The sequence below is a fragment of the Ceratotherium simum genome, chromosome 7, assembly GCF_057802395.1.
Source record: "Ceratotherium simum simum isolate JZ-2026a chromosome 7, ASM5780239v1, whole genome shotgun sequence".
Lineage (NCBI taxonomy): Eukaryota > Metazoa > Chordata > Mammalia > Perissodactyla > Rhinocerotidae > Ceratotherium > Ceratotherium simum.
In genome coordinates, this window is record NC_141906.1 from 31,430,646 (window position 1) to 31,457,060 (window position 26,415).

The following is a 26,415-nucleotide window of genomic DNA, read 5'->3' on the forward strand; positions in this document are numbered from 1 at the left end:
AAGCCCCGCGGCCACTTCCGCAGGCAACGTCGCGTCAGCCAACCTCGAACTACGGATCCCGATGGACTCCGCGCGGCGCTTCACGCCGTCAGCTTCAGCCAATCGGGTTCGGACAAGTAGGAGGGGGGAGACGCAGAGGCAGACAAGATGGCGGCGGCGGCTGCACAGGGCGGGAGAACTGGAGGTGGCGGAGGCAGTAGTGGGGCTGGCGGTGGCCCCAGCTGCGGGACAGGCAGTAGCCGCAGCGGGTTGTTGGATAAGGTGAGGAGCCGGTTTTTGGGGACAGTCTAGGCCTGGGGAGGCCCAGGAGGCGGCGAGCCCACCCACCTTCCCATCCCCGCCCTCGTTTTCTTCTGCGGCATGTCGTGGGGGAGTCCTCGTCTGGCCCACCATGGGAACCCTACGGCGCTTGTAGCCTGCTCTCTCCACACCTCAAACCCAGGCTCTCTCCTTTTTAGATCTTCTTTCCTTCTCGGAGGTGTTCCTGGTCCTTAACGCCGGTCACCATAGCTTCTTAGGATAGTTCGATTGTTCCCACATTTCAGTGCAGCTTTCGCTTTTCCTCGGTGGTGCTGGGGCCACTGTTGAATGTGTCCATTTCACCGACGGAGAAAACTGAAGCCCGAAGGAATGAAAGCAGCAGGGACTACTGCTCGAAGTCAGTAGTCCCCAAACTCCCCACCACGACCACCACACTTGCATGCTGCTGCAGGTTCCAAAGTGGTCTTTGGCCTTTTGCTTGCTGAAGTTCCTAGGCATTTTATCACGATACCCAAAATAGTGAACTTATTTGAGCATTGACTTCCCCTGCCGGACTGACAGGAAGCCTTTAAGATTTCTCTCTTTTCCTCTCGGCTTCTTCACCCTCCCCCCGTCTTTTTCCCCCTCTGCCTGCCACCAAGTGCACTAGTGAATCGGGTTCATGAGCTTGTCTGCTCACCCTTGCCTCTTAGCCACTCCGCCCGTTCTTTAACTGCATTTCTATCAACAAGGGCCCAAAGGAAAACTCTGCTCCTGGGTTGGCGCTTCTTGCCCTTTGCATAGCATCTTGGAAGAAACAGTTGCATGGAGATCTGAGTCCTAGTACTGGTTCTGCCTGTAATTAGCTGTGACCTTGAAATATGCTTGTTCTCCTTATGTCTGTTTCCTCATCTGTAAAATGAGAGACTTAGCCTTAATGTATGCTAAGGTCCCTTGTAGTTCTCTCACTGTAGGGCCTTGGGCTAGTTTGATGAGAAATGTTAAGCATGGAGTCTTGAATATAGTAAATAGAAGTTTTTACTTCCGTTGAAAACAGCTTTTAGACTTCCCTGTATCTAACACATGGTAGGTGCTTAAGAATTAATATGTGATCATATTGAGGGGTTCAGATCTAGATCTTTTTGCTTTCTTTTTGGGTGACGTTGGTTTTGAAATACGTAGTTCTCACATTCTTAACCCTTCTTAAGAGACGGAAACATGTTCTGGTGGTTGGGATGATAAATTGCTCGAAGAAATGTGAGACTATTGGGAATTAATGGTCATTCTCATACATAAATCCTGCCTTCCTGTTGGGTGAGCACCCTGCAGGCTGTGCTCATCTTATCCCATTGACTGCTCTTGCGTCTGCTTGGATCAGCAGCAGCAAACATTAAGCATGGGCATTCTGCTAAGGCCATATACTTACTGAAAAGTATATGGTGTTGTGTTAATGAAAGAACCTGGATTTGGGGATTGTAAGATCTGGGCTTTGAAGTAGCTCTGCTGCTTTCACACTGTATGAAGACTGGCAAGTCAGTTAACCTCACTAAGCTTCCCTTTCTTCATCTGAAATATTGTGGTTTTTGGGAGAATCAAGTGAGATGATATGCGTGAATGATCTCTGTAACTTATAGTGTCTAATACGAATGTGTGATGGCGGAGGGAAAAATTAAGAATCCTACTGTCAGAAAGTACTCAATATAGCTGAGTATAGGACGTGGGGTACCCAAAATATTAAACATAAAAGTATTTGGTGTATTCAAATGTGTACTTTGTACAGAAGTTCAAATGAGATCAAGAATGATCCCTGAGATATAGTTGATAAGGGGGTGAGGGCCCCAGGGGAAGACCTCCTGTCTGAGAGTGGAGCTGGGACCTTATTTTGGGAGAGAGAGAGGAAAGACTTACCAGACAAGAATGTCCTTGAGCAAAGGTACACAGATGGTGCCTGCTGTTTCTCAGGTAGTGAGTTGACTGGATGGTTCTCTGAGAGACCTGTAGTGACAAGCAGGTATAATCAGATTGAGGAGGGCATGGATTGCCTGAAATAGGACTAGAAAGCCGTTGAAGGTTTTGAGACTATATAAAGCGATTTTAGAAAAATTATTCTGATAGTTTGGATTGGTAGAAATTAGAAGCTTTCTAATAAGGCCTTATAGTATATACCATAGTAGCATAGAGTTTAGTATAAACTCTTTAGTTTGAGTTCTGGTGCAGCATGTTAAAAGCTATATGGCCTTGGATAAGTTACAGGATGTTATTGAACCTAAATTTCCTTATGTAAACCATGTGGATGCTTGTTGTAAACATTAAATTGTATAATATTGGTAAATGTTCTTTGTAAAGGGCTATAAAAATAGAATGATAAGGTGATGAGAACCTCAACCTGAGTAGCAGAAATAGATGAAAGTGCCTCACGAAGGAGCACTTGGCAGAATTAACAAAGAAGTGAGGGACAGAGGAGAGAAAATAAATCAAGAGCTATTTAGGTGCTTTTTCTTAGAAAACTTCATTTCAGCCTTACATTGAGTTGTTCCGCCTCTGAATTCTCTAGCGTTTGTTGCACATGGGAATTCAGCTGTCTCTTAATATGACATACTGCCTTGTATTGTTCTACCAACTTGTATTTGTCCAGTTCCCCATGAGAGGTTCTTAGAGTTCTCTATAGTGATCAACCCAGAATAAGTACTTGCAGTGTGGAATTTAGCAGAGAAAAGACTTCAAATCTGCCACCTCAGTCTTCAGGAACTGCCTAGAGGATGGGGCCTCTAATTGTCTGAAAACAGGGTACTGTGGAGGAGAGCATGGGAAAAAATATTGTTCTCAGTGGAGCAGGATCTGAATGAAGAGAGAAGCTTTTGCTCTGTAGGAATGAGAGGCTGTTACCTTACAATCTCTTTAATTTGATTTTTTTTTATTTTTTGAAAGGTTTTTATTTTATTTCCTGCAGCTGTAGTTTCACTTGCCATAAATAAATGTAATAAAGAAATGCAAATGTGCTTCTAGCTTTCCCTAAGCAGATGTGAATTTCTGCTCCTATGAAACTGACTTTTAAGAACAAAGCACTTCTAGTTTTCTGATCTTAATAGGTTTGCAGGGCCGGCCCCGTGGCTTAGCGGTTAAGTGCGCGCGCTCCGCTGCTGGCGGCCTGGGTTCGGATCCCGGGCGCGCACCGACGCACGGCTTCTCCGGCCGTGCTGAGGCTGCGTCCCACATACAGCAACTAGAAGGATGTGCAACTATGACATACAACCATCTACTGGGGCTTTGGGGGAAAAATAAATAAAGAAATAAAATTATAAAAAAAAAATAGGTTTACAAGTATAATTTTCCAGCCTCCATCACAGAATAACTTAGATTACTGCAGTAGGTTATTTTGCCCAAAATACATCAAAGGCATTTTGTTCTACATAGCAGGCTATAAAGAAAAATTACTTGCTTAATTTATTTTGGCTATCAAAATTGATATGGTATTAAACCATACTTTCCAGAAGCTTTATCCAAATCTTTTTTTTTTTTTTTGTGAGGAAGATTGGCCCTGAGCTAACATCTGCCAATCCTCCTCTTTTTGCTGAGGAAGACTGGCCTGGGCTAACATCTGTGCCCATCTTGCTCCACTTTATATGGGACACCGCCACAGCATGGCTTGACAAGTGGTGTGTCAGTGCGCGCCTGGGGGTTCGGAACTGGGGAACCCCAGGCGGCTGCAGTGGAGCGTGCACACTTAACCGCTTGCACCACCGGGCTGGCCCCTCCAAATCTTTTTAACCTCGTACCTGGATTTCTGTCTCCTGGCTGGATTTGTTTTGGCTCTTAAAATTGTTTTAGCTATTAAAATGTAGTATTAAACCATGCTTTCTAGAGCTATATCCAGACCCTTTTAACCTCATACCTGGATTTCTGTCTCCTGGCTGGACTGCCAGCCTGATCCTAAAGCACAGGTTTTATATCTTTTTTTTTTGTGAGGAAGATCAGCCCTGAGCTAACATCCGTGCCAATCCTCCTCTTTTTGCTGAGAAAGACCGGCTCTGAGCTGACATCTATTGCCAATCCTCCTCCTTTTTTTCCCCAAAGCCCCAGTAGATAGTTGTATGTGATAGTTGCACATCCTTCTAGTTGCTGTGTGTGGGACACGGCCTCAGCATGGCCGGAGAAGTGGTGCCTCGGTGCGCGCTGGGATCCGAACCCAGGCCGCCAGTAGCGCAGCGCGCACACCCAACCGCTAAGCCATGGGGCCGGCCCCAGGTTGTATATCTTAGTAGTTGAGAACACAGGCTCTGGAGCCGGGCTATCTGTCTGGCTTTGAATCATGGCTCTGCCTCTTACCAGGTGTATGTTCTTGGGCAAGTTAATAAATCTCTTTGTATCTCAGTTTTCTTATCCATAAAGTGGGGATAACAATAGTATTTAACTTAAAAGGTGGTGTCTGGCACATAGTAAGCACTCAACAAAATGTGTATAGCTACTGCTAACTGGTTACTCAAGGCTTCAGCTTCCTTAAATAAATATTTTTTATAACATGATATGAAGACTGTCCACATCAGACTTCCTTGGGGTTTCAGTTTAAAATACAGATTTCTAGACCTCATCTCAGACCTGAATCAGATTCTCTGAAGGTGTGGCCTGGACATCTGCATGTTTTCACACATAGCTGTTTATATATTTATTCCCTCTACATTTTAAGAGTTACTTCCAGGTTGAGAACTAGTGTCTTAGATGACTTTTTAAACCTCTTCTGGTTCTGACGCTTGAAGGTATTTTTTTTTTTTTGCTTGTTTTTTTGTTTGGTTTTTAACTATTCTGCTTAATCAGTAGTGGTTTCTCTAAAGTGTTTGTAATGAAGACAGCTTAAGGCTCATCTGTTCTAGCCTCCTCATTTTATAGACATGGACACAGTTGAGAGGGGAAGATGAAGCAACTTGCCCAAGACCACACAGTGAGTTACTAGCAATTCTAGAAACTGGTTTCCCTAGTTCTTAATCCAGTGCTCTTTCCTTGCTTGGTATGTTGCGTTTCATCCTGAAGCAGGCTATGTGCTAGCTAATGTGGTAGTGGAAAGACCCTCTTTTGAGGTTGGAAAACCTAGGCTCAAGCCTTGGCTTTGTCACCCGTCAACCATGTGTCCTGAGATCATGTCCTTCTTTACTCTCCTTGATGATATCTTAACTTACCAGACTTCTGGGTGGTGTGCCTGTACCCTGACCCAGCTCTGACAGAGGATGAACAGTTTTATGGCGTTGTAATAATTGTGTATGTTTGTGTTTCAAGAAACAAGATACTGGCTTTTTTAACATTGTTTTGCAAACTAAACTTTAGTAGCATCTCAAAACTCGTTTTTGACTTCATCAAAATTAATCACTTTTTTTGTCAAAGGACACTATCAAGAAAGTGAAAAGACAATCCACAGAATGAGAGAAAATATTTGCAAATCATATATCTGATAAGGGTCTGGTATCTAGACTATATAAAGAATCTTACAACTCAAGAATAAAAAGACAGGGCCAGCCCCGTGGCTTAGCGGTTAAGTGTGTGCGCTCCGCTGCTGGCGGCCCGGATTCGGATCCCGGGTGCCACCGACGCACCGCTTCTCCAGCCATGCTGAGGCCGCGTCCCACATACAGCAACTAGAAAGGTGTGCAGCTATGACATACAACTATCTACTGGGGCTTTGGGGGGAAAAAATAAATAAATAAAAATTATAAAAAAAAAAAGAATAAAAAGACAAATAACCCAATTTAAAAAAGAATAAAAGATGTGGATAAATGTTTCTCTATAGAGGACATACAGATGGGTAATAAGCACATGAAAAGATGCTCAACATCATTAGTCATTAGAGAAATGCAAATCAAAACCACGAGATATCACTTCGTACCCACTAGAATGGCTATAATGAATAAAGAAAGAAAGAGAAATAACAAGTGTTGGTGAGGATGTGGAGAAATGGTGAGGATGTGGAGAAATTGGAACCCTCCTACATTGCTGGTGGGAATATAAAAAGATGCAACCACTTTGGAAAACAGTTTTATCAGTTCCTCAGAAAGTTAAACAGAGAGTTACCATATGACTCAGCATATTCCACTTATAGGTATAAACCCAAGAGAATTGAAAATGTATGTCTACACAAAAACTTGTATACAAATGGTCACAGCAGCATTATTCACAACAGCCAAAAGATGGAAGCAACCCAAGTATACATTGACAGATGAATGGATAAAAAAATATGGTATAACGATGCAATGGAATATTATTTGGCCATAAAAAGGAATGAAGTACTGACACGTTACAACATGGCTGAACCTTGAAAACATTATGCTAAGTGAGAGAAGCCAGTCACCAAAGGCCACATATTATATGATTCTGTTTATATGAAATGTCCAGAACAGGCAAATCCATGCAGACCGAAAGTAGACTAGTGGTTGCGGGAGCTGGAGAGTGAGGTAGGGAATGGGGATTGACTGCTTATGGGTATAGGTGTCTTTTTGGGATGATGAAAATGTTATGAAAGTAGATAGTGGTGATAGTTGCACAACCTTGTGAATATAATAGAAACTACTGAATTGTACATTTTAAAATGGTGAGTTTTATGGTATGTGAATTATATCTCAATTTTAAAAACTCATTCTTTTTGTCTTGACAGTGTTTATGGAGAGACCTTTAAAGCTTCAAATTATTATTGTTATTTTAACTACTTATTCACCATTATGTAACACAGTGGTATCACAGATGTTAATAACCTCCATCTGCCCAGGTCCGTTTTATAGCTGTTGGCCTGTACCATTTCTCTGTTCTGATCTCCATCTTGTCAAATCTCAATAGTAGTTTTTCATATTACTTGACCCTCCATTAGTGTTTGACTCATTGATCGCTTCTTTCTTGAAATATTTTCTTTATGTGCTTCTAGAATACCACTCGCCCCTAGTTTTCTTCCTCCTTCCCTGGTTTCTCTCTCTTTATTGTTATTATTGTTTTTCGTCTTCTTCCTGACCTGTAAATATTGGCAAGCCCCTGGACCTCTCCTCTATCTACACTCATCCCAAGGAGATACCCAGTGTCATGGCTTAAATACCATCTATAAGTTGATGACTTATACATTTGTATTTCCAACCTGGACCTCTCCTCTGAGCCCCAGATTTATATGTCCAACTGCCTACTTGCCGTCTTTTTTTTTTTTTTTTAAAGATTTTATTTATTTACTTTTCCCCCCAAAGTCCCAGTAGATAGTTGTGTGTCACAGCTGCACGTCCTTCTAGTTGCTGTATGTGGGACGCGGCCTCAGCATGGCCGGAGAAGCAGCGCGTCGGTGCGAGCCCGGGATCCGAACCCGGGTCGCCAGCAGTGGAGCGCGCTCACCCAACCACCAAGCCACGGGGCCGGCCCCTACTTGCCGTCTTCACTTAGGTATCTAATAGATATATTAGACTGAAATAGCCAGAGCCAGTGTACTTACCTCCAGTTTCTCTGGTGTTGCCACTGATGTGCATGCTCATAATTAACATGTGGTAATTTCTAACTTCCAACTTAACTCCAGTGATAAATGCAGCCGATAATAAGCCACTATTAAGCAAGTAATTTTCTTTGCAGTATTTCTTGGCCATTTTTATGAAAAATAGATTGAAATTGAAGATTAAGTATGTTGCCAAGAGCTATAATCTCTTTCTTTGAGATATCATGGTATTTATGAATTGGGATCTAAATTAGGTGACAGTGTGCATTCTCAAGATAGGCATCATATTCTCCCGAAATTGAACATTTTTTTTTCTTATTTTTAACTCTATGCTTTCTGATCTTTTGCTAAATGTGTGCATATGGGAGGCAAGGGTGCATATTTCAACTCAAATAGTAATCTCAGCTTCTGTGTCTACGTCAGTTTTCATAATCTCCTTATTTTGGTTTAGAAAATTCTGAAATCAGTATAACTATAGAGCTTAAACATCTCAAACTCAGCATATACAAATGGGTGTATCTCCTCTTTCCTCCTGTGTTCTTTCTCTGGGAAACTGAATGACAGCTCAAGCAGTTATCCAAGCCCGAATTCTAGTAGAGTGGTCGTATCTGTCTTCTCTCTCATGTTCTTTTTAACTAGTTTGTCAGTAAGTCCTGCCATTCTACTCGTAAATATTCCCCTTTCATCCCCTTGCTGCTGCTCTAATTCAGTCCCTCCATCTAAATCAGGCCCATCTGATGTATTTATCACCAGTGTTATTCCCTTCCAGACCGTCTGCCGGTTGCCACTACAATGACTTTTTTAAAAAAAACATAAATTTGATTGTGTTGTTCCCGTGCTTAAAATACTCTCCATTGCTTGTCTCAGAATGGAGTCAAAGTCCCTTAGCCTAGTAAACAAGGCTATCTAGGATACCCTCCCTCTGTAATGCGACTCATCTCCTGCTCATTTTCCTCTTTGCAGCCTATATCCACTTTCTAAACTGGGAGAGACCAAAGAAGGGAGAGAAAAAATTTATTAGTTTTTCTTACAGCCATGCTCAGTTCTCTCTGAATCAGAGCAGTGTCCTTCCATTGGCACGACTCACCTCTGGTCTCCTTCATCTCTTCAGTGTGAGCTGACGAGTCCTTTGAGTCTTACTGTCCAGTTGTCAAGCTAAGGAACTTGATGAAGCAATGCAGCAAGGTCTTTATCACTGCATAACTTACTTCCGTTTTCACTGTTATTAAAAAATAAGAAAATGGAAGTGTTCGTGCTGTTATTTCATACTCAAGACAATTTTGTTTTGCTGGACGTGCCCTAATGACCAAGGATTTTGTCCTTTTTTGACATCCTACCCCAGTAAAGCCAGAGATGCATGGGGAACAGGAGAAGTCTGTAATCGCCAAATCAGTTAAGTCAGAAAATGCCTTTCTACATTGTTCATTGTTTACGTATTCTTCAGACCTGGATTGTGTTTAATATCCTTCCTAAGTCCTTTGAAAGTAGAGTTCTTGATCCCATACCTGCAGTGAAATGTCTTTGTAGAACTTTTTATTATTCAAATTTATAGCAGAGAATCATAACTGAAATGAGTCTTTATAATGTTCTGTTGAAACCATCAAATGCATACTTTCTGTGAGCTGGTTAGCCGTCCAGGCCTGGTATAGGTATGCTGGTTTGATAAAGTGTCTTATCTCTTCTGTTGGTAGTGGCAGGGAAGTGATTTCTTTAAAATAGGACTTTTTGAGCTATATTTTCAGTCAAATTGTGGTTGGTTTTAAATAGAGGAAAATGGAAAAATCAAAATATTTTATATCCTGCTGGTTTTGTTGGCATATGCAAGATTATAATCTTTTTTTAGATTTTTTTTTAAATTTTATGTTACTAACTAGAGCTTATTAGATAGGAATCAAGATATTTTGTATGGCTGTCACTTCAGGGGTCTGTTTGTGTCCTTTTCTTTTGTTTTTGATGTCTGATAATGGCTTTCTTATATTTTGTGGGAAGCAGTGTGGAATAGTGAAAGGGTTTGAAATCGTGAGATTGAGCCCTTAGTCAATTTGGGCTGCTGTAACAAAAATACCATAGACCAGGTAGCTTAAACAACTGAAATTTATTTCTCACAGTTCTGAAGGCTGGAAAGTCCAAGATCAGGGTGCCAGCATGGTCGGGTTCTGGTGAGGGCCCTCTTATTGGTTGCAGACAGCCTTCTTCTCACATCCTGACGTGGTGGAGCACAGAGAGAGTGGAAGTAAGCTCTCGTGTGTCTTTTTATAAGAGACTTTTCATGAAGGCTCTACCCTCAGGATCTAATTACCTCCCAAAGTCCCCTCTTCCTAATACTGTCACATTGGGGGTCAGGATTTCGACATAGGAATTTTGTGGGGGACACAAACATTAGTCCATAGCAGATGGTAATTGTTCATAATAGGGTTATTTTAAGGATTAAATGTGTGTATATAGATGTGTATATAAAAGGCTTAGCACAATACGTCGCATATTATGCGCTCAGTAAGTGGTAGCTGTGGTTATTACCTTTTGCCTTCCCTCTGTCTCTTAAATTCTGTGGACAAGAGCAAGTGAGATAATTTTAGCCATGTGTACATTTGCTGGACTTTAACTGCAAGTTAATATTTTAGAAATCTTTTCCTTCTCTTTTATCTTTAAAAGAGTTCAGACTTCTTGTTTTTCAGTAAGTAGCTACTGATACTATTATCATGTCCCTGACTCTAAGAATGCAAAATTGTGCAGTCCCTGTTACCTAGTGAGGGAGATAGTACCTACACCCAGCTAACCATGATGTAGTATATGATATAGTTTCACATAATTAATAGCAACAACAATAGCTAATTTTTAATAAGTACTTGCTGTCTATCAGGCACTGTGCTGTGTTTTATAGTTACAATATTTAATCCTTATACTATTCTGTGAAATAGATATTTTTATCATCTTCATTTTACAGTTGAGCAAAGGTTGTAGAGAGGTTCAATTATTTCCTCAATATCATCCATCTATCAAATGGAAAAGTGAGAATTAAAACACAAGGAGTCTGACTCCAAAGCTTTATCTTTTAACCACTATATTATACTCCTTTGCATAATAAGGGCCCACCTTATTGTGTGAGGAAAAAAATGCATTTGCCTACATCTGTTTGTGTTCAGTCTAAATCCAGTCAGGTTCTGGTTTGAAGTATATAGTACATCTTTGAGAATAAGGCCACAAACAGAGTCTACCTTGGGGTTGAGTTCAGAGATTAAGGCAAGTAAAAATATGTTTCTATCACTGAAGAAGGGACGGTTTTATGGTGAGCCATGTATTTGTAAGTTAGCCCTAAAGAAATTTTGTCGCCATCATTTGCTGGCTATGTGACGCTTAATATCTCTGAACTCTGGTTTTCTAATCTGAAGGACATTGATTTCCAGATTGAAATGGGTCTAGCGGTGTTACTAGCAGTTTAACAGTGAATGAAAATTGATCTCCATAAGGGCCATCATCTTGAAATTTTAGACACTGGCAACATAAAGAACTTCCTGTAAGTTTTTCCAGAGGGAAAAAACATATGTGAAGGATCAGGAATCAGAAGGGCTTCAGAAATCTCAGTGGTCACACACACTGTTGAGACAATGGAATAAAACCTTGACATTTTTAAAGAGAAATTATTTCTCTTATTTAAGTGTGAGGGTAGAATAAAAAGATACTCAGATGTATGAAGTCTCAAAATTGTTTTCCCCTGTGCCATTTTTCAAGGAAGCCACTAGAGGATGTGTTTACCAAATCAAGAATAGTAAACCAAGAAAAGAGTAAGACATGGTGTCTAAGAAAAGGGAGTCAGCCCAAGAGGCGGTTAAGGGAACCCCTAGATACATAGTAAGGGAGATTCCAGGATGACAGCTCTACAGCAGCCCTAGAAAGCAGTCCACCTAGATTGAAGCAGATCAAAAGGCTCCAAGAAGAAGAAATTCATAAAATGCAGAGTATGTTTGCACATATTGAGAGGAGATTTAAACAGTTGGGGGTGGATTTGAGAATAAATTGGTGATAAATACATTGTACGACTAAAAGCAACAATGAAAACAACAGTAGCTCCAAGGAAAACAAGAAGCTATGTGGGAAAGAAAAAGTAGTTCAAGTATACTCCATGACTCATCTGTGAATAGCATTTACAGTCATAATGTAAACTCGGAATGATGATCTCGCCAAAATTAGTGTATTATATGAGACCAGATCAGTGTTGATCTGTTATGGCTCTATTAAAAAGGTGATGGGGGAGGAGCAGGAAAAGCAAACGTGAGTGTGGCAGGGAGTGAAACAGCTAAATCCCATCTTTCATGGTGAGACGTTTATAGATTTAATGCCAGAAACTGAAAAATTAAGAAATAACAATTTAAACATTTTTTTAGAGATATAGAGGTGAATACCAAAAAAATCAGCCAAAGGAGATGAAAGTAGAGCCTCTCTCTGGGGAGTGGGAAATGACAGTAACCAGGGTCTTATGGAGAAGCAGGGACTGCTGTTTTTAACAACTTACAGAACTCTTACTCTTTAAACTATGTGCATATATGACCTTGGTACAAATAATAACTAAGTCAGTCAATCCTTGTGATTGTTGATTGTGCCCAACATACATGTATCTATAACATGCAGGAGGGAATGAGGGGAAGAAGAATTGTGTGTGAAGTTACAGCATCTGGTATATCTTAATTGGTAGTACTGTCTGTATCAGGGCTCGCCAAGACTGCTCCATTCAGTGATGCACTAGAAGGGCACAGGACTCAGCATGTAGTCATACTCATGGGTAAGATTTATTACAGCCAAAGGATACAAAGCAAAATGAGCAAAGGGAAAACGTGCGTAGGATGAAGTCCAGAGGAAACCAAGTGCAAGATTCCAAGAGTCCTCTCCCAGTGGAATCCCACAGGATGTGCTTAATTCCTCCAGCAACAATATGATGTGATAATGTGTGTGAAGTGTTGTCTGCCAGGGAAGCTCATTAGAAACTCTGCCAAGTTTTTTATTGGGGGCTGATTAAGTAGGCACCCTCTGCCTAGCCCATGCCAAAATTTCCTACTCCTAAAAGGAAAACAAGTGTTTGGCATAAACCACATTGTTTATACAAACAGTTTAGGCACAATGAGCCACTCTTATCACTTAGGGAAAGTTTTGTATCAGTCTAGGAAACTGTTTACCACCCAACTTCCAAGATGCCAGCCAAGGGCCATCCTTTTAAGCAGGCCTTTCTAAGGATGACAGTCTCAGGCCTACGTTAAGTTAACTGTTTTCTGCAGAGAGTCTTTCTTTGTAATTTATCCTGTGAAGTCCCACATGAAAGAAACTAGCCTTTGCCTTTTTATTATTTTTTATTACTAAAAGGAAAGCAATTTGCACTAAGAGTTGAGGAAGACAGGAGTGAGAAAAAAAAGGTAGTTTCTAAAATACCCTGAATAGCAGTAGAGAGAACATGAAAAGTAGCATACATTTTAGTTGATGAGGAGTTATTGAGAATGATGGAAAATAAATCAGTAAAATAAGCACCTAATGTTCACCCTCCTGCCCTTTTTCCAGATGTGTGTCTGTACTATAGCAGAGATGCTATTTACTTTGAAATAAGCTAAAGTTTTTCATATACACAAAATGTATGATGCTCCCATCTCTTCATAAGTCAGATTATAAACTTTCTTGTAATTCATGTAATTCATTGGAAATGTTCATGCTCTACTTACTGAAGATTGCTGCTAGGTGCCACAGTGTTAGAGCTGAAGCTCTTTCAACACTAATTCATGCTGTAATGGCTTCTGCTGCATTTTGTCGCCCAAAATTGCCGAGAAATGATCCTCTGAATTGTAGAGGCAAGTTTCTTTTCTGTGATGGACTGCAGGTAGTGATGCGTGGCTGAGTTTCTGTGAGAATGTGACTTTTCTTTTTGGAGTGACTCAAAATGTTTTTAATGACTTTGTTTCACAAATAATTTAAATTCTGTTGTAGATTCTGGCTGTACAAGTTCTTTCTTTTCCTTAGTGTTATCAAAATGAGATTTATTTAACTAAATGTAAATGAGCTATTTAGCTAGAAAGCCTGTTAATTTTTTCCTGGCTCAATTTGTATTTTTAAAATTAAGTGTCATGTTTGATTTGTAGGCTGGCAGGCTGTGAGAATCAATATTACAACATGCTGCCAGGAGTAATTGTCTCGAAGAAAATTCTTGTTTTTATGAGACACCAAAGGGAGAAAACCTTGATTAACTTTTAATCACTTGATATATGGCTTTTAGTTTATGTTTTTTCTTCCAGCAAATTTCACAGAACAGTTTTTCTTTTTTGTGCAATAGTATATAGAATCACAGTCCAAAAAAAAAATCAAGTTGGATGAATTATATTTCTACATTCCTTTAAAATCTTATCACTTACTTTTTACAGATGTTTATTCCATACATGTATGCAGTATCTCTGAACTTGTGTTCAATCAGAAAGATAACTATGAAGTTCTCTTCTCTGTTCTTAGATAAAATCTATTCTAAGGCCACATGAGTTTTGAATTGCCTGCTACTTTGTAATTTTTATGGAATACACTATTCGTTCACTTGATCTAAAAAATTAAGAGTTGAGCATTATTATGATCTTTAAAAGGCAGGTTTTTCAGATTATTTGTAGCAGCCTGTTCCATTAAGCTATATTCACATAATCACTTGCATTTGAGAAAATTTTTTTACTATATAATACATTCACATGGTTAAAAGTTAAAAAGGCATACATTGAGAAGTCTCCTTCCCACCCACATGCCTCTCTACCTTCTCAGGATATATGGGTTTACCATAGCTTGTTTAACCGGTCCCCTATTGATGAGCACTTGAGTTACTTTTTACTTTTATAAATGCTACTGCAGTAAGTAGCCTTGTATATTATTTCATGTGTATGCAGATATGGAAAAATCTCCAGAAGTGGGAAGTTGAAGCCAAGGTGCTAAATTGTCTTCTGTGGATGTTGTATCATTTTGAACTTCTACCAACAGTGTGTAAGAGAATCACTTCCCTGTGACTAGCACAGTATTTGGTAACCTTTTAAACCTCTGTAGATGAGGGAAATTGAAGCAGGGTTTTTCCCAAGTCGCATAACTCATTGGTAGTAGGACTTGGTTTTTACTGCAAAATGTTCTTTCCAGCAGACTGCACTGGATTTGCTGCTTTTCTGTAGTTAAGACATACTGGTAATATGCAAAAGTTATTAGCTGACAAAGATGTATTAAAGGAGACCTTTCTCATTTTGTTAGTGTCTGAGAGTTCATGGATGTATATTTTATGAGTTTTGTGGTCACACAATGAAAGGATGAACAAGTGGAGTTCTGTTCTTTACCCACATTGGGGTAAAACGAGGATGGGTTATGTGAGTTCGCACTAGTCTGCAGCCCATGACAGTGTTCTGGTTTTGAGCTTGTAGATTTTGACTTCTCAGCGTGCAGACTGGCAACATATATGAGTACCACCTGATTCTAGTGACTTAGTCTTTTTCAACTTCATTTTTATTTTTATTTATTTATTTTATTTTATTTTTTTTGTGTGAGGAAGATCAGCCCTCAGCTAACATCCGATGCCAATCCTCCTCTTTTTTGCCGAGGAAGATTGGCCCTGGGCTAACATCCGTGCCCATCTTCCTCTGCTTTATGTGGGACGCCACCAGAGCATGGCTTGATAAGCGGTACGTCGGTGCGCGTCCGGGATCTGAACCTGCGAACCCTCAGACTGCCGAAACAGAGCGCGTGCCCTTAACTGCTACGCCACCGGGCCGGCCCCTTCAACTTCATTTTTAAGTGTTTTATTTTTTAGCTGTCCAACGTCAGAAGACAGAGAGTAACTGTTGCCTGTGCTTGAGGATGCTCTTAAGGAAGTTCATTTTGCTTTCAGTAAGATGCCATGTCTCTTGATGTGCAACTCTTCTACTTGTTCTTTTTGTTTTACAGTGGAAGATTGATGATAAGCCTGTGAAAATTGACAAATGGGATGGATCAGCTGTAAAAAATTCTTTGGATGATTCTGCCAAAAAGGTACTTTCTTGTGGAGGGTGGTCTGTTAGCATGTGTACAGCTGATAGCTCATATTCTGCAGGATCTTTTTCTTCTGTGACTTGTGGAATGACTTTAGTTTTCAGTGTTAAGAATTGAGCCAGAAAGCAGTTCTAAAATCCTCACAGTATATGTAGGGGAACATGTGTTAAAATATAAATGTTAGCTACCTCAAGCTCCTCCTCAAATTCTCTAATTTTTGAATTCCAGAAAGCTGGTAATCTATTGTTTTTGAGGTTAATTAGTCTAGAGCCAGGAAGATTGAGGGAATATAAGACATTCATCCTTGACTGGTCATCTCTCCATTTAAAAAGGGAAAAGAAAATTTTAGCTTCACCCTAGGGAAAAAGTTGAGGATTAAAAAAAAAAAAAAAAAAGTGTGACTGCTGCTCCAACTCTCACAAGAAAAGGAGAAGACATGGAAATGGGTGAAGAGAAAATCAAATATGGATTGAGGGTGAAATGTCTAGAACTGTGACTCCTTCATTAATACCTCTTTTTGATGTCTTCTGCATCTGAACGTAAATACCAGTGGCAGGAAGTTCATCTTCTGTAAAGTTGCTAAAACTACCCCATGTGTAATTATATATTCTTACTGTCTTGGCTCAAAATTGTGCAGAATAAAGTGTAACCTAAAGAGAAAAAAAAAAAGTGTGAGAAATTGATGAACTTTTTCTCTGGGATCCATTTTAGACAGCTTGAGGCTTTTTTTGCTTGGGGTGGTAAAGTCCTGATTGGAGAGACCTACTTAGTAGTGCAGAATAAAGTGTAACCTAAAGAGAAAAAAAAAGTGTGAGAAATTGATGAACTTTTTCTCTGGGATCCATTTTAAACAGCTTGAGTCTTTTTTTGCTTGGGTGGTAAAGTCCTGATTGGAGAGAACTACTTAGTAGTTTATGTGATTCTTAATCTAACTTTTATCGTGGAAATTAAGAATAAAAGCACGTACTAGCAAGAAGCATTCTGTTAGCTTGATTCCTTGTTCTTTTCACTAGGTACTTCTGGAAAAGTACAAGTATGTGGAGAATTTTGGTCTCATTGATGGTCGCCTCACCATCTGTACCATCTCCTGTTTCTTCGCCATAGTGGCTTTGATTTGGGATTATATGCACCCCTTTCCAGAGTCCAAGCCTGTTTTGGCGTTGTGCGTCATATCATATCCTTTATTTATGCTCAGGTTTGTTTTCTAGTGGTTATTTTTAAAAATCTCTACTGAGACTTCTCCCTGTTCCCTACAAAAAAACGAACTTTGATTCTGGGGCCTGCTAATGTCAGAATTTAACATTATGAGGTATGGGCATCTGTAAATTTGTGTAGTAATTATCATTGATATTTTAGATTTAATATGGTTATTTTGTCTTTAATTCTGTTTAGTTATTAATGTAGAGGTTATTATAATCCAAGTGTGAGCACCTGCTAGCAAAATACACAGTAAGAGTGAGACCCAGCTCTGCTTATTTCTAGTCCGGAACTTTTCCCATTAGACCAGGTTGCTTCAAGCCATTCATTCCAGTATATTAGGAAAGGAACCTCCAGATTTTGGAGATTCAGATCTGTATCAGGTTTCCTTGAAGCTGAAGGGCTGGACTGGGAGTTACGAGCATGAGGTCTAGGTGTGGCTTGTGTAACTGTGGAGTTAAGAACCTATTCTGGAGCTAGAGAACCTTGGTGTGAAATCCAAGTTGTTTTGTGATCTTGTGTTAATGAGAACTTAACTTTTTTGAGACTATTTGAATGCTGCTCAGTTATAAATATGGGTAATACACACTCAGAATTATCATAAAGATTAAATGAGAGATTTTATAATGTGGTAGGTAATTGGCTCTCAAATGTTTCCTTTCCCCTCTCCTTTTTATTTTTTTTATTTTTTTATTTTTTGGTGAGGAAGATTGTCCCTGAGCTAACATCTGTTGCCAGTCTTCCTTTTTTTGCTTGAGGAAGATTGTCCCTGAGCTAACATCTGTGCCAGTCTTCCTCTATTTTATATGTGGGACGCCGCCACAGCATGGCTTGATGAGCAGTGTGTAGGTCTGTGCCCGGGATCCGAACTCGCGAACCCTGGGCCGCCAAAGTGGAGCGCACAAACTTTACCGCTATGCCACTGGGCTGGCGCCACGCCTCTCCTTTTTATGATAAATGTGGAATTGTGTTTGTTCCTACCCAGCTTGATATTTCTCAAAAGCTGAATACAAAGTACTTTTATTTTACTATTATTACAAAAGTTATACATGTTCATAGTAACAGTTTTCTCGTGGTTCTGCTCCTTCCCCCCCAAGTCAATCTATACATACTGCACTTTTCTTACCTTAAGAAATATATTGGATGTCTTTCTATATTAGAATATACAGGTCTGCCTTGTTCTTAATAGCCACATGGTGTTATTGAGTGTCTGCTATGTGCCGGCACTGTACTAGTTGTTTAAAACAAAGCATTTTGGTAGGTGGTTTACTTTTCTTAACAATTTTGCCTCTACCTGAAATATTTCTAAAAACTCTACTTTGGGGACTTTTCCTCAGAGGCAGTTAGCAAGCCATTTAATAAAGCAGGTCCTGATAAAAAATGGCATTATCCAGATTGATCTCAAATCATATTCTCCAGAATTGGTACCTTGATTCCTTTTAGTAATCAGATAAAATTGTCCCAGTATGAATTTTTCACTATTAACGCAGTTCAAAAGAATATGCCAAAGAGGTCCTAACAAAAACAGCAACATAATTACAAAATATGCCCTCCCAAGAGAACTACCTTAATGGAATTTCATTTATTAGGTTGTATTTATTTAAAATAAAACAAGATCTTGCTATTTTTATAGTCATGTCAGTTATATATGATAGTAATGACTACCATTATAAATGTCTTTGTGTATACTAGACACTAAATATATATCTGTATGTATATACCATCTCTAAATCTCATGACAATTCTAAAAAGTCAGTATTATCGCCATTTTAGAGGTGATGATATTAAGCCTTGGGGAGGGAAGTGATTTGTTAGGGAAACATTGATTAAAAGCCAGAGTTCAAATCTAGGACTGCCTCACTCCAAAGCCCATACACATTGCACTATACTTGCCTGCCTCTCTCTTTCGTAAAATTTTAACTGACACAATGTACACAAAGCTCTTATGCCAGTTTCTGGCACACAGTAGGTACTGAAATATGGTAGTTAATACTATCAAAACCTGAATATAATAATAAGCCTATATGTATATAGGAAGTAATTGTTCTTATAATAAACTAATTTGAAGTCACTTTTCTTCTCTTTTTATGACTCTTGAAATTAGTTGAGCATGGTCAAATCCACTGTAATTATTAGTTTTGTATTTTACAGAGAAAGAAGCACAAGTCTTGACAAATTAGGCAACAGGATCTTCTTCCACGTGTAACCCTTCACGTGGAAGAGATGAGAGCTGGTTTATGCCCTGTACCTTTGTGCCTTCTTCCTTTTTAGGTGTTCTTTGGAGAATTAATCAGAGTGAACCTTGCTTCTCTTGGTACATAAACATAAGGGTGAAAATGAAATAGCTAATTTTCAGTGTTTTTACAAAGTGAGACAAAACTGTTTTCTTTAGGACTATCATTATGAAAGTTTTTGTAGCCCTTGCCAATTTGTTTTATTTCTCTTTTGTGTGTGTATGTTTATGTGTTTTCCCCTTAACTTTATTTGAACTTATTTTGTGATGATGGGGATCCTGACCATTTATACCTCATATAAGGAGAAGAGCATTTTTCTCGTGGCCCACAGGAAAGATCCTACAGGAATGGATCCTGATGATATTTGGCAGCTGTCCTCCAGTCTCAAAAGGTATGACTGTCCTCACAGATTCTTAAATCCTTATGTTTGGTTTTCCCTGGGTATAGAATCATTATCAGCAACAGACTGTTGTATGTCTATTCTACACAGATCATAATGCTAGTCATGTAAAATGAAGAAAGGGGTATGAATGATCTAGAAGGTTTTTCCTTGCTTTGTACTTTTGGATTGCATTACCACAGAAGTGCTCTGAGGATAAACTGTGGGAGAAAGTACTTTGGTGGAAGAGTGAAGAATAATTCTCTTTTTCCTTGTGGCCAGTTAACTGAGCCAATTAGACTGCAGAACTGTAAAGTCCAAAGGTATGAAGTCAGTTATCTTTGAAGAACCCCATTACCTTCTATGTCTTATGATCCTGATTGCACAGATTGCAATCTCTGAAGCCATGCACTGGGCAATTCAAAGAAGCACAATTCAGTCTGTTTCTGACCAGCAGTGTGTATAACTTTGTGCAGCTGACACCTGAGGCCTTTCTAGGGTCCAGAATGGGGTTCAAATTCCAGCACCTCTGTTTCTGATTGTGTGACTTTTGCTATATCATGTAAACTATTTGAGCTTTAGTAGGGTCAAAAATGACTTGTAAGTTGTTGGAAGATGAGATACCAGTTGTAATAATAGCACACGTCTATTGAGCATTTACCATACAGTGAGTATTGTGCCAAGTGCATTATCTCATTTAAACCTTAGAACAGCTCTTTTTATAGGTTAGAACACAGGCCCAAAGGGTTTAATTAATTCTTCCAGGGTCATACAGCCCCAAAGTGGATTCTAGCAGGTATTCCAGTCCATGCCTGAGCCCAGAACTCATGCTCTTAGCCGCTATCCTAAAAATACATGGTACAGTTCCTAGCATGTAGTAGACACTGACATTATAAGTACAATTATTCACATATATGAAGCATCCATGCCAAACAGCTTCTCTCATTACCAACTTGTGGAGATGCCTGTGAGGAGGAGCAGACCTTCATTCTCATGTTGCAGCTGAGTTCTTACCTCCTCCTTGCCAAGCTCCTAGCTGCCTGCCCTTTTAGCCTCAGCCATCATAAATCTGTACCCTGTGCCAGGCTGCTGAAGCAGAGTTGCAAAATTCTAGACCCTAGTGACATCTTGATTTCATTATTTTCATTCTGACTTATGTATTTTTTTAACAGCTTTATTGAGATATAGTTCACATACCATACAGTTCACCCATTTCAAGTGTACAGTTCAGTGGTTTCTGATGTATTTGCAGATATTTGCAGCCATCACCACAGTCAATTTTAGAATATTTTCATTATCTCAGAAGAAACCCTATACCCTTTAGGCTATCATCTATCTCCCTATCCCCTCAAACTCCCCAACCTTAAATAACCACTAATATACTTTCTGTCTCTATAGATTTCCCTGTTCTAGGTATTTCACATGAATGGAATCATATAATATGTGATCTTTTGTGACTAGCTTCTTTCATTTAGCATAATGTTTTCAAGGTTCATCCGTGGTGTAGCATGTATCAATATTTCATTCTTTTTTATGCTGATTAAGTTTCCATTGTGTGGACATACAACATTTTGCTTGTCCATTTATTAGTTGATGGACATTTGAGTTGTTTCCACCTTTTGGCTTTTCTGAATAATGCTGCTGTAAACATCATGTACAAGTTTTTGTGTGGACATACATTTTCGTTTCTTGGGTACCTACGAGAGGAATTGCTGGATCATATGGTAATTCTTTTTAATTGCTTGAGGAACTCCAAAACAGTCCGTTTTGGAAAACCGTTTTACAGTCCCACTAGCAGTGTAGGAATGTTCTGATTTTTCCACATTCCCTGCTGATTTTTACCAGCTACCACATTATTGGTGCCTGTGGAGAGGAAATATGCCACCTCTATTCCTTCTCATTGTGGTTAAGCATAGACCCACTTCTCTTTCCTTGAAGATAGCTCCTGACTCATTGGCACCCTCTCTAACATAGCTCCTGTCACAGGTCTTGGTGATGGAATATCCAAGTAGATGATTACTCCAGTACTCTGGCCTCTCAGTTTTACTTCCTCTCCTCTGATTATCTTGTTTTCCGCTGTGTCTTCAACACTTACTTCCCTGGTACCCTAGACCTTGCTGTTGCTGATAACTAATTACCTCTAGTTTTAAGCCTGCCACTCTTTGACCATTGCTTCCTAGTTTCCTTTTCTAGTTTATCTCCTTCTTGTTCTCTTGTCGTAACAGTTCTTCGGCCCCAGTGGCATCTGTAATCCATTGAGCCTTCCACCTTTTCACGGTCCCTCTTCCCTTCACTTCCTTCTTACCCAGCTTAGATTCCATGGCACTTCTGTAGTCCAGTTACTACTCTGTCACTGTCCTAGAGGGTCTTTCATCCCTTCTCCTCTGTCCTCAAACCTCCTGCCCTCCTTCCCACCTTTACTCTCAGCTTCTTTTGTTGCTGAGAAGATAGAAGCAATCAGAAGACTCCCATCACTACCTACTTAACAGTGCTCATCATCTTCTGCCTTCTTTCTGAGTTCCTGTTGAAAGCCTCCTCTCCAGTTGTCCACTGGATTCTGTCCTTTTCATTTATTTAATGTTTCCCTTTCTGCTGGCTCATTCTTTCTGGCATACAAACATGCTGTAATTTCTCCCAACTAAAAAAATTATGTTCTTTCCTCTTATTCTCTTTGCACAGTCTTCTCATTTCTCTGCCCCTCTTTTCTTCTTCTTAGATTATCTGTTGGATCTGCTCTTGTCTTTGCTTCTCTTTCCTCATCGTACTTGACCTGTCAGCAGCGTGTGACACTGGATCACTCTCTCTTTGTTATACTTTTTTTTTGTTAGCTAGGCTTCTAGGGCACCATAATCTTCTAATTTTCTTCTTACGTTAATGTCTGTTCCTTAGTCTTCTCTGTGATTCTTCATTATCCCCTTTCTCTAAATTTGAAATGCACTAGTGCTTCTTCCTAGCACCTCTTCTCTATCTGTATTCACTTGCTAGGTGTAATCTTATCTAGACTTTCAAGACTTTAAATAACATCTATATGATGAAGATCTCTAAATCTGTATTGTTATCCTAGACCTCTGCTGTGAACTCCAGATGTATCCCAGCTTTCTGTTTGACATTGGATCCTAATAAGCATCTCAAAATAAACATGTCCAAAACCTAACTCTGCTCTCCCTCATCCAAACCAGCTTTTCCCCATCTCAATAAATGGCAACTCCATCCTTCTAATTACTCAGGCCAGAATTCTGGAATCATTTTGACTCCTTTATCTCAGTCCTTCTAATAGTCTGTTAGTAAATCCTGTCATCTCTGCCTTCTAAATGTATTCAATCTGACCACTTACCATCTCCACTGCTACCATCATTTCTCAATTAGGTTACTGTAATAATGTCCTAATGGACCTCTGCAGCTGCTCTCCCTGCCCGTAGTCTGTTTCCAGTGCAGCAGGCAGAGTGATCCTTGTAAAACATAAGGCAGATCAACTCAGTCCTCTGCTCAAAACCCCCTTACTCAGAGGAAAAACTAAAATCCTAAGCATCGCTTAGACGTCCACACTTATGTCTTCTCTTCACCCCACACACGTATGCAAACACACCCCTCATCTCCTGTGACCCTCATCCTCTCCCACTCCATTCTGTTCCCATTGGCCTCCTTTCTGTTCTTCAGACATTCCAGGCATCTTCTTGCCTCAGGGCCTTTGCGTTTGCTGTTTCCTCTTCCTGGAATATTCTGTTTCCAGATAGCTTGTTCTTTCATCTTCTTTAGGGCTGTGCTCAAGCATCTGCTTAGGGAAGCCTTTCCTGCCAACATATTTAAAAGAACATCGTATTTTTTATTTTATTGTTGGTTCCCTCACACACACTAAACGCCCCAAAATGCAGAGATTTGTCTGTTGTGTTCACTGCTGTATATCCTTAGCATCTGAAACTGCCTGGCATGTAGAGTTGGGGCTGATTAAATATTTGTTGAATTAATGGGTAACTATTTCTAAAATGTGCCAAATCACAACTCATCAGATCATGTCCTGCCATCAAAGCTATGGAACTGCCGATGGAACTGGACCCAAAAGTCCAAAAATTACTGTGCTATCAGTTAGCAGCAGTTGGTCAGAGCTTGAGAAAAATTTTTGAGGTGTTGAAAATAGGTCAAGGACCTTCACCTTCTAGCTTTTCAAGTTGGGAGTATTGTAACTGGCTGGACAACAATTTATTGAGCTGTGATTTTTTTGAGCACCAGTTGATGATAGGCACTGTTTTAACCGTGACAGTGATCCTGAAAAGTAGGTGGTAGTTTTCCTGTTTCAAACATGCAGAAACAGGCTCAAGCAACTGCTTCCTCTAAAGGCAATACCAGCCTGAGAATCCACTGAATATGCCCTAGGTAAATGGAGGCAGAAACAGGTTGGTGGAGGGGAGGAGCGTCAGCCTGCCAGAGGTTGATGTTATAAACCCTCTTGAATGGGTGGAGATACTAAAGGCCTTCAAGATACCTTAAGGTATAGCTAAGGAATCTCTGGAGTTCATGTAGTAAAAGACATCCCTGGCCTGGGATCAGCGTAGAACCTGGAGCTAGATTTATTACAGGGTACAAGGACTGAGCAGCCTGGAATTGGGGAACATCTGTGAAAACAAGGGTTCTTCATTTATTCATAAAAATTTGATTGCCTGCCAAGTGCCAAGCTAAGAATAGAAAACAAGTTAGACAATATCCTTGCGCTCAAGAATCCCTGAGTTTGTTGAAGAACACAAATATATAAACATCATTTCAATAGGTAATTTCATTGATGGCATGGGAACCTATCATTAGACCTGGCATATGATAGGCACTCAGTATTTGAGTTGTCAGTTGATTGTTGAAAGACAAAGGAGAGACATCTGACCCAGTTTGGGAGTGTTTGGGAAGACTTCCCCAGAAGCATTTATACCTAAGTATAGTATTAACAAGTGGGAACTAGTGGGATGAGATTGAAGAGAAGTGTCTGCTAGGAAAATGCTTCTAAATCCAGAGGTGAGAGAAGACGGTCCATGTGGCTTAACAGTCTAGACAAGGTAAAGGAGGAGGTACACAGTAATTAAATCAGGGAAGACATGGCAAAGCCTACGAATCATAACTTGTATCTTGAAGGCAGTTAGGAGCCCCTGGATTTTTTTTTTTTTTGAAAGGGTAGATCTGTGTGTTCCCTACATCACCAGTAGCCAGCTCAGCACTGTTGTTTGAAAGCATTTGGTGCTCTGTTGTTACTGGTTGAATCTTTGTGTTTGGTTTTTGATTTATTGTCTTTGCTTAGGTTCGATGACAAGTACACTCTGAAGCTGACCTTCATCAGTGGGAGAACAAAACAGCAGCGGGAAGCCGAGTTCACCAAGTCCATTGCTAAGTTTTTTGACCACAGCGGGACACTGGTCATGGATGCATACGAGCCTGAAATATCCAGGCTCCATGACAGTCTCGCCACAGAAAGAAAAATAAAATAGCCAATTTTAAAAGCAGCCATCTTTCTGCAGGATCATGTGGAATTACTGGGTGAGGGGAAAAGAAACAGAGAACTTAAAATGGATAAAGTAAGAAATGTTCAAAATGTCCCTGTTTTGTCTTGAAATTTTTAGTCCAATCTGGATAAATAGGATTTTCTAGCTCAGATATGAGAAGTTGTAGCTCTGATATCTAGCTCTAGCCTCCTTGGTCTGCTTATTGCGTTGTTTTGATTTGCTTTTCTGGAAAAACGTTTTTGCTAAAAGCCGTACAGATTTCCTGCTTCATACCTAGCAGTACTTTAATATAGTATAGCTTTGTGCCATGCAGCATTTGAAGACTCAGCTTTTAAAATTGTTAACCTGTTGCTAACTTTATTGTGTTAATTCCTATTTCAACATCTCTTTCTCTTACTTCAGGATACAACTTCTTGTGTATGACAGCTTTCCTTCACACACCATTTTTGTGGGTGTGTATATATCTGACTTGGTGAGAATTGGGAAAAAAAAACAGCTTTTTAATTTGTTTGACAGATCTTCTGCCTGTTACATTTTGTGCTCTTAACCAATTAAAGAAGCCAATGACATTTTTAGTTTTATATTGTTTATGTTTTCCACTATTATATCCCTGTTGATTTGTTTGTGTCCTTTATTAACTGCCATTTTCTAAAATTTTTTTCAATAAAAGGAAAGAAGATGTGAAAAAATGGAGTCATAGTCTTGATGGAAGGAACAGAGCAGCAAGTGTTAACGGTCTTACTACTGTAGGTTCCTTTTGTTCTAGGCTGTTTTGCTGGTCAGAGGCCCCTGAGAACCTATAGGTGAGGAACTGCTAGCTTTCCAGTGATAACAGTCATGGCACTCAGTACTTACTTTGTCCTGGGTAGTGTTCCAAGTACTTTATATGTATTAACTCGCTAATGCTGCCAACCGTCCTAAGAAGCAGGTAGTTATTATCCCCATTTTATAGCTGAGGGAATTGAGGCACAAAAGTTGAATAGTTTGTCACAAAGCTAGTGGTAGAACAGGGATTTAAACCTGGGTAGCCTGGCTCTGGAGTTGTGAGCAGCATCTTTTCGGGTATTTTCCCACTGTGGTTAGAGAGAAGAACGGGGCACTTGCCCAGATCCTGTGACCAATAGGAATATTGTCCCTCTAGCCTTACAGAAGTACAGTTCCAGCTGAGCCTACTACCTAAAACTATATTCAGCTTATAAGAAATCACGCTTATCCCATTTTCCTCTTTGACTTGGGAATGTTGCCCTATCTAGCGCCACACAGTGGGGGATTGTGGAACATCACTGGACTGGGATTTGAAGGTTTGGAGTCTATACTCTTTATTCCTATAAACCTTGGTAAATCATGTAATTCTCCGAGGTTCTAGTTTCCTCTTTTTTTTTTAATGTGATAATCATATTACTATCAGCTACTTGAAGCTTTTGA

The 26,415-nt window shown here is 39.8% G+C and overlaps 1 protein-coding gene across 1 annotated transcript; it reads left to right on the forward strand.

Annotated features, from left to right (window-relative positions):
* The first annotated feature begins 105 nt into the window (after nucleotides 1-105).
* SPCS2 (signal peptidase complex subunit 2) lies at nucleotides 106-25,559 on the forward strand. Its single transcript, XM_087433455.1, has 5 exons — nucleotides 106-261; nucleotides 15,617-15,700; nucleotides 16,714-16,873; nucleotides 19,387-19,522; nucleotides 24,789-25,559. The coding sequence occupies exons 1-5, from the start codon at nucleotides 148-150 to the stop codon at nucleotides 24,973-24,975; spliced, it is 681 nt and encodes a 226-aa protein (XP_087289581.1). The 5' UTR covers nucleotides 106-147; the 3' UTR covers nucleotides 24,976-25,559.
* Nucleotides 25,560-26,415: the final 856 nt, after the last annotated feature.

Coding starts and splice junctions, on each gene's coding strand:
- SPCS2 (XM_087433455.1), top strand. CDS start 148: ATGGCGGCGGCGGCTGCACAGGGCGGGAGAACTGGAGGTGGCGGAGGC. Junction 15,701..16,713: donor TGGATGATTCTGCCAAAAAG/GTACTTTCTTGT, acceptor TCTTTTCACTAG/GTACTTCTGGAAAAGTACAA. Junction 19,523..24,788: donor CTGTCCTCCAGTCTCAAAAG/GTATGACTGTCC, acceptor GTCTTTGCTTAG/GTTCGATGACAAGTACACTC.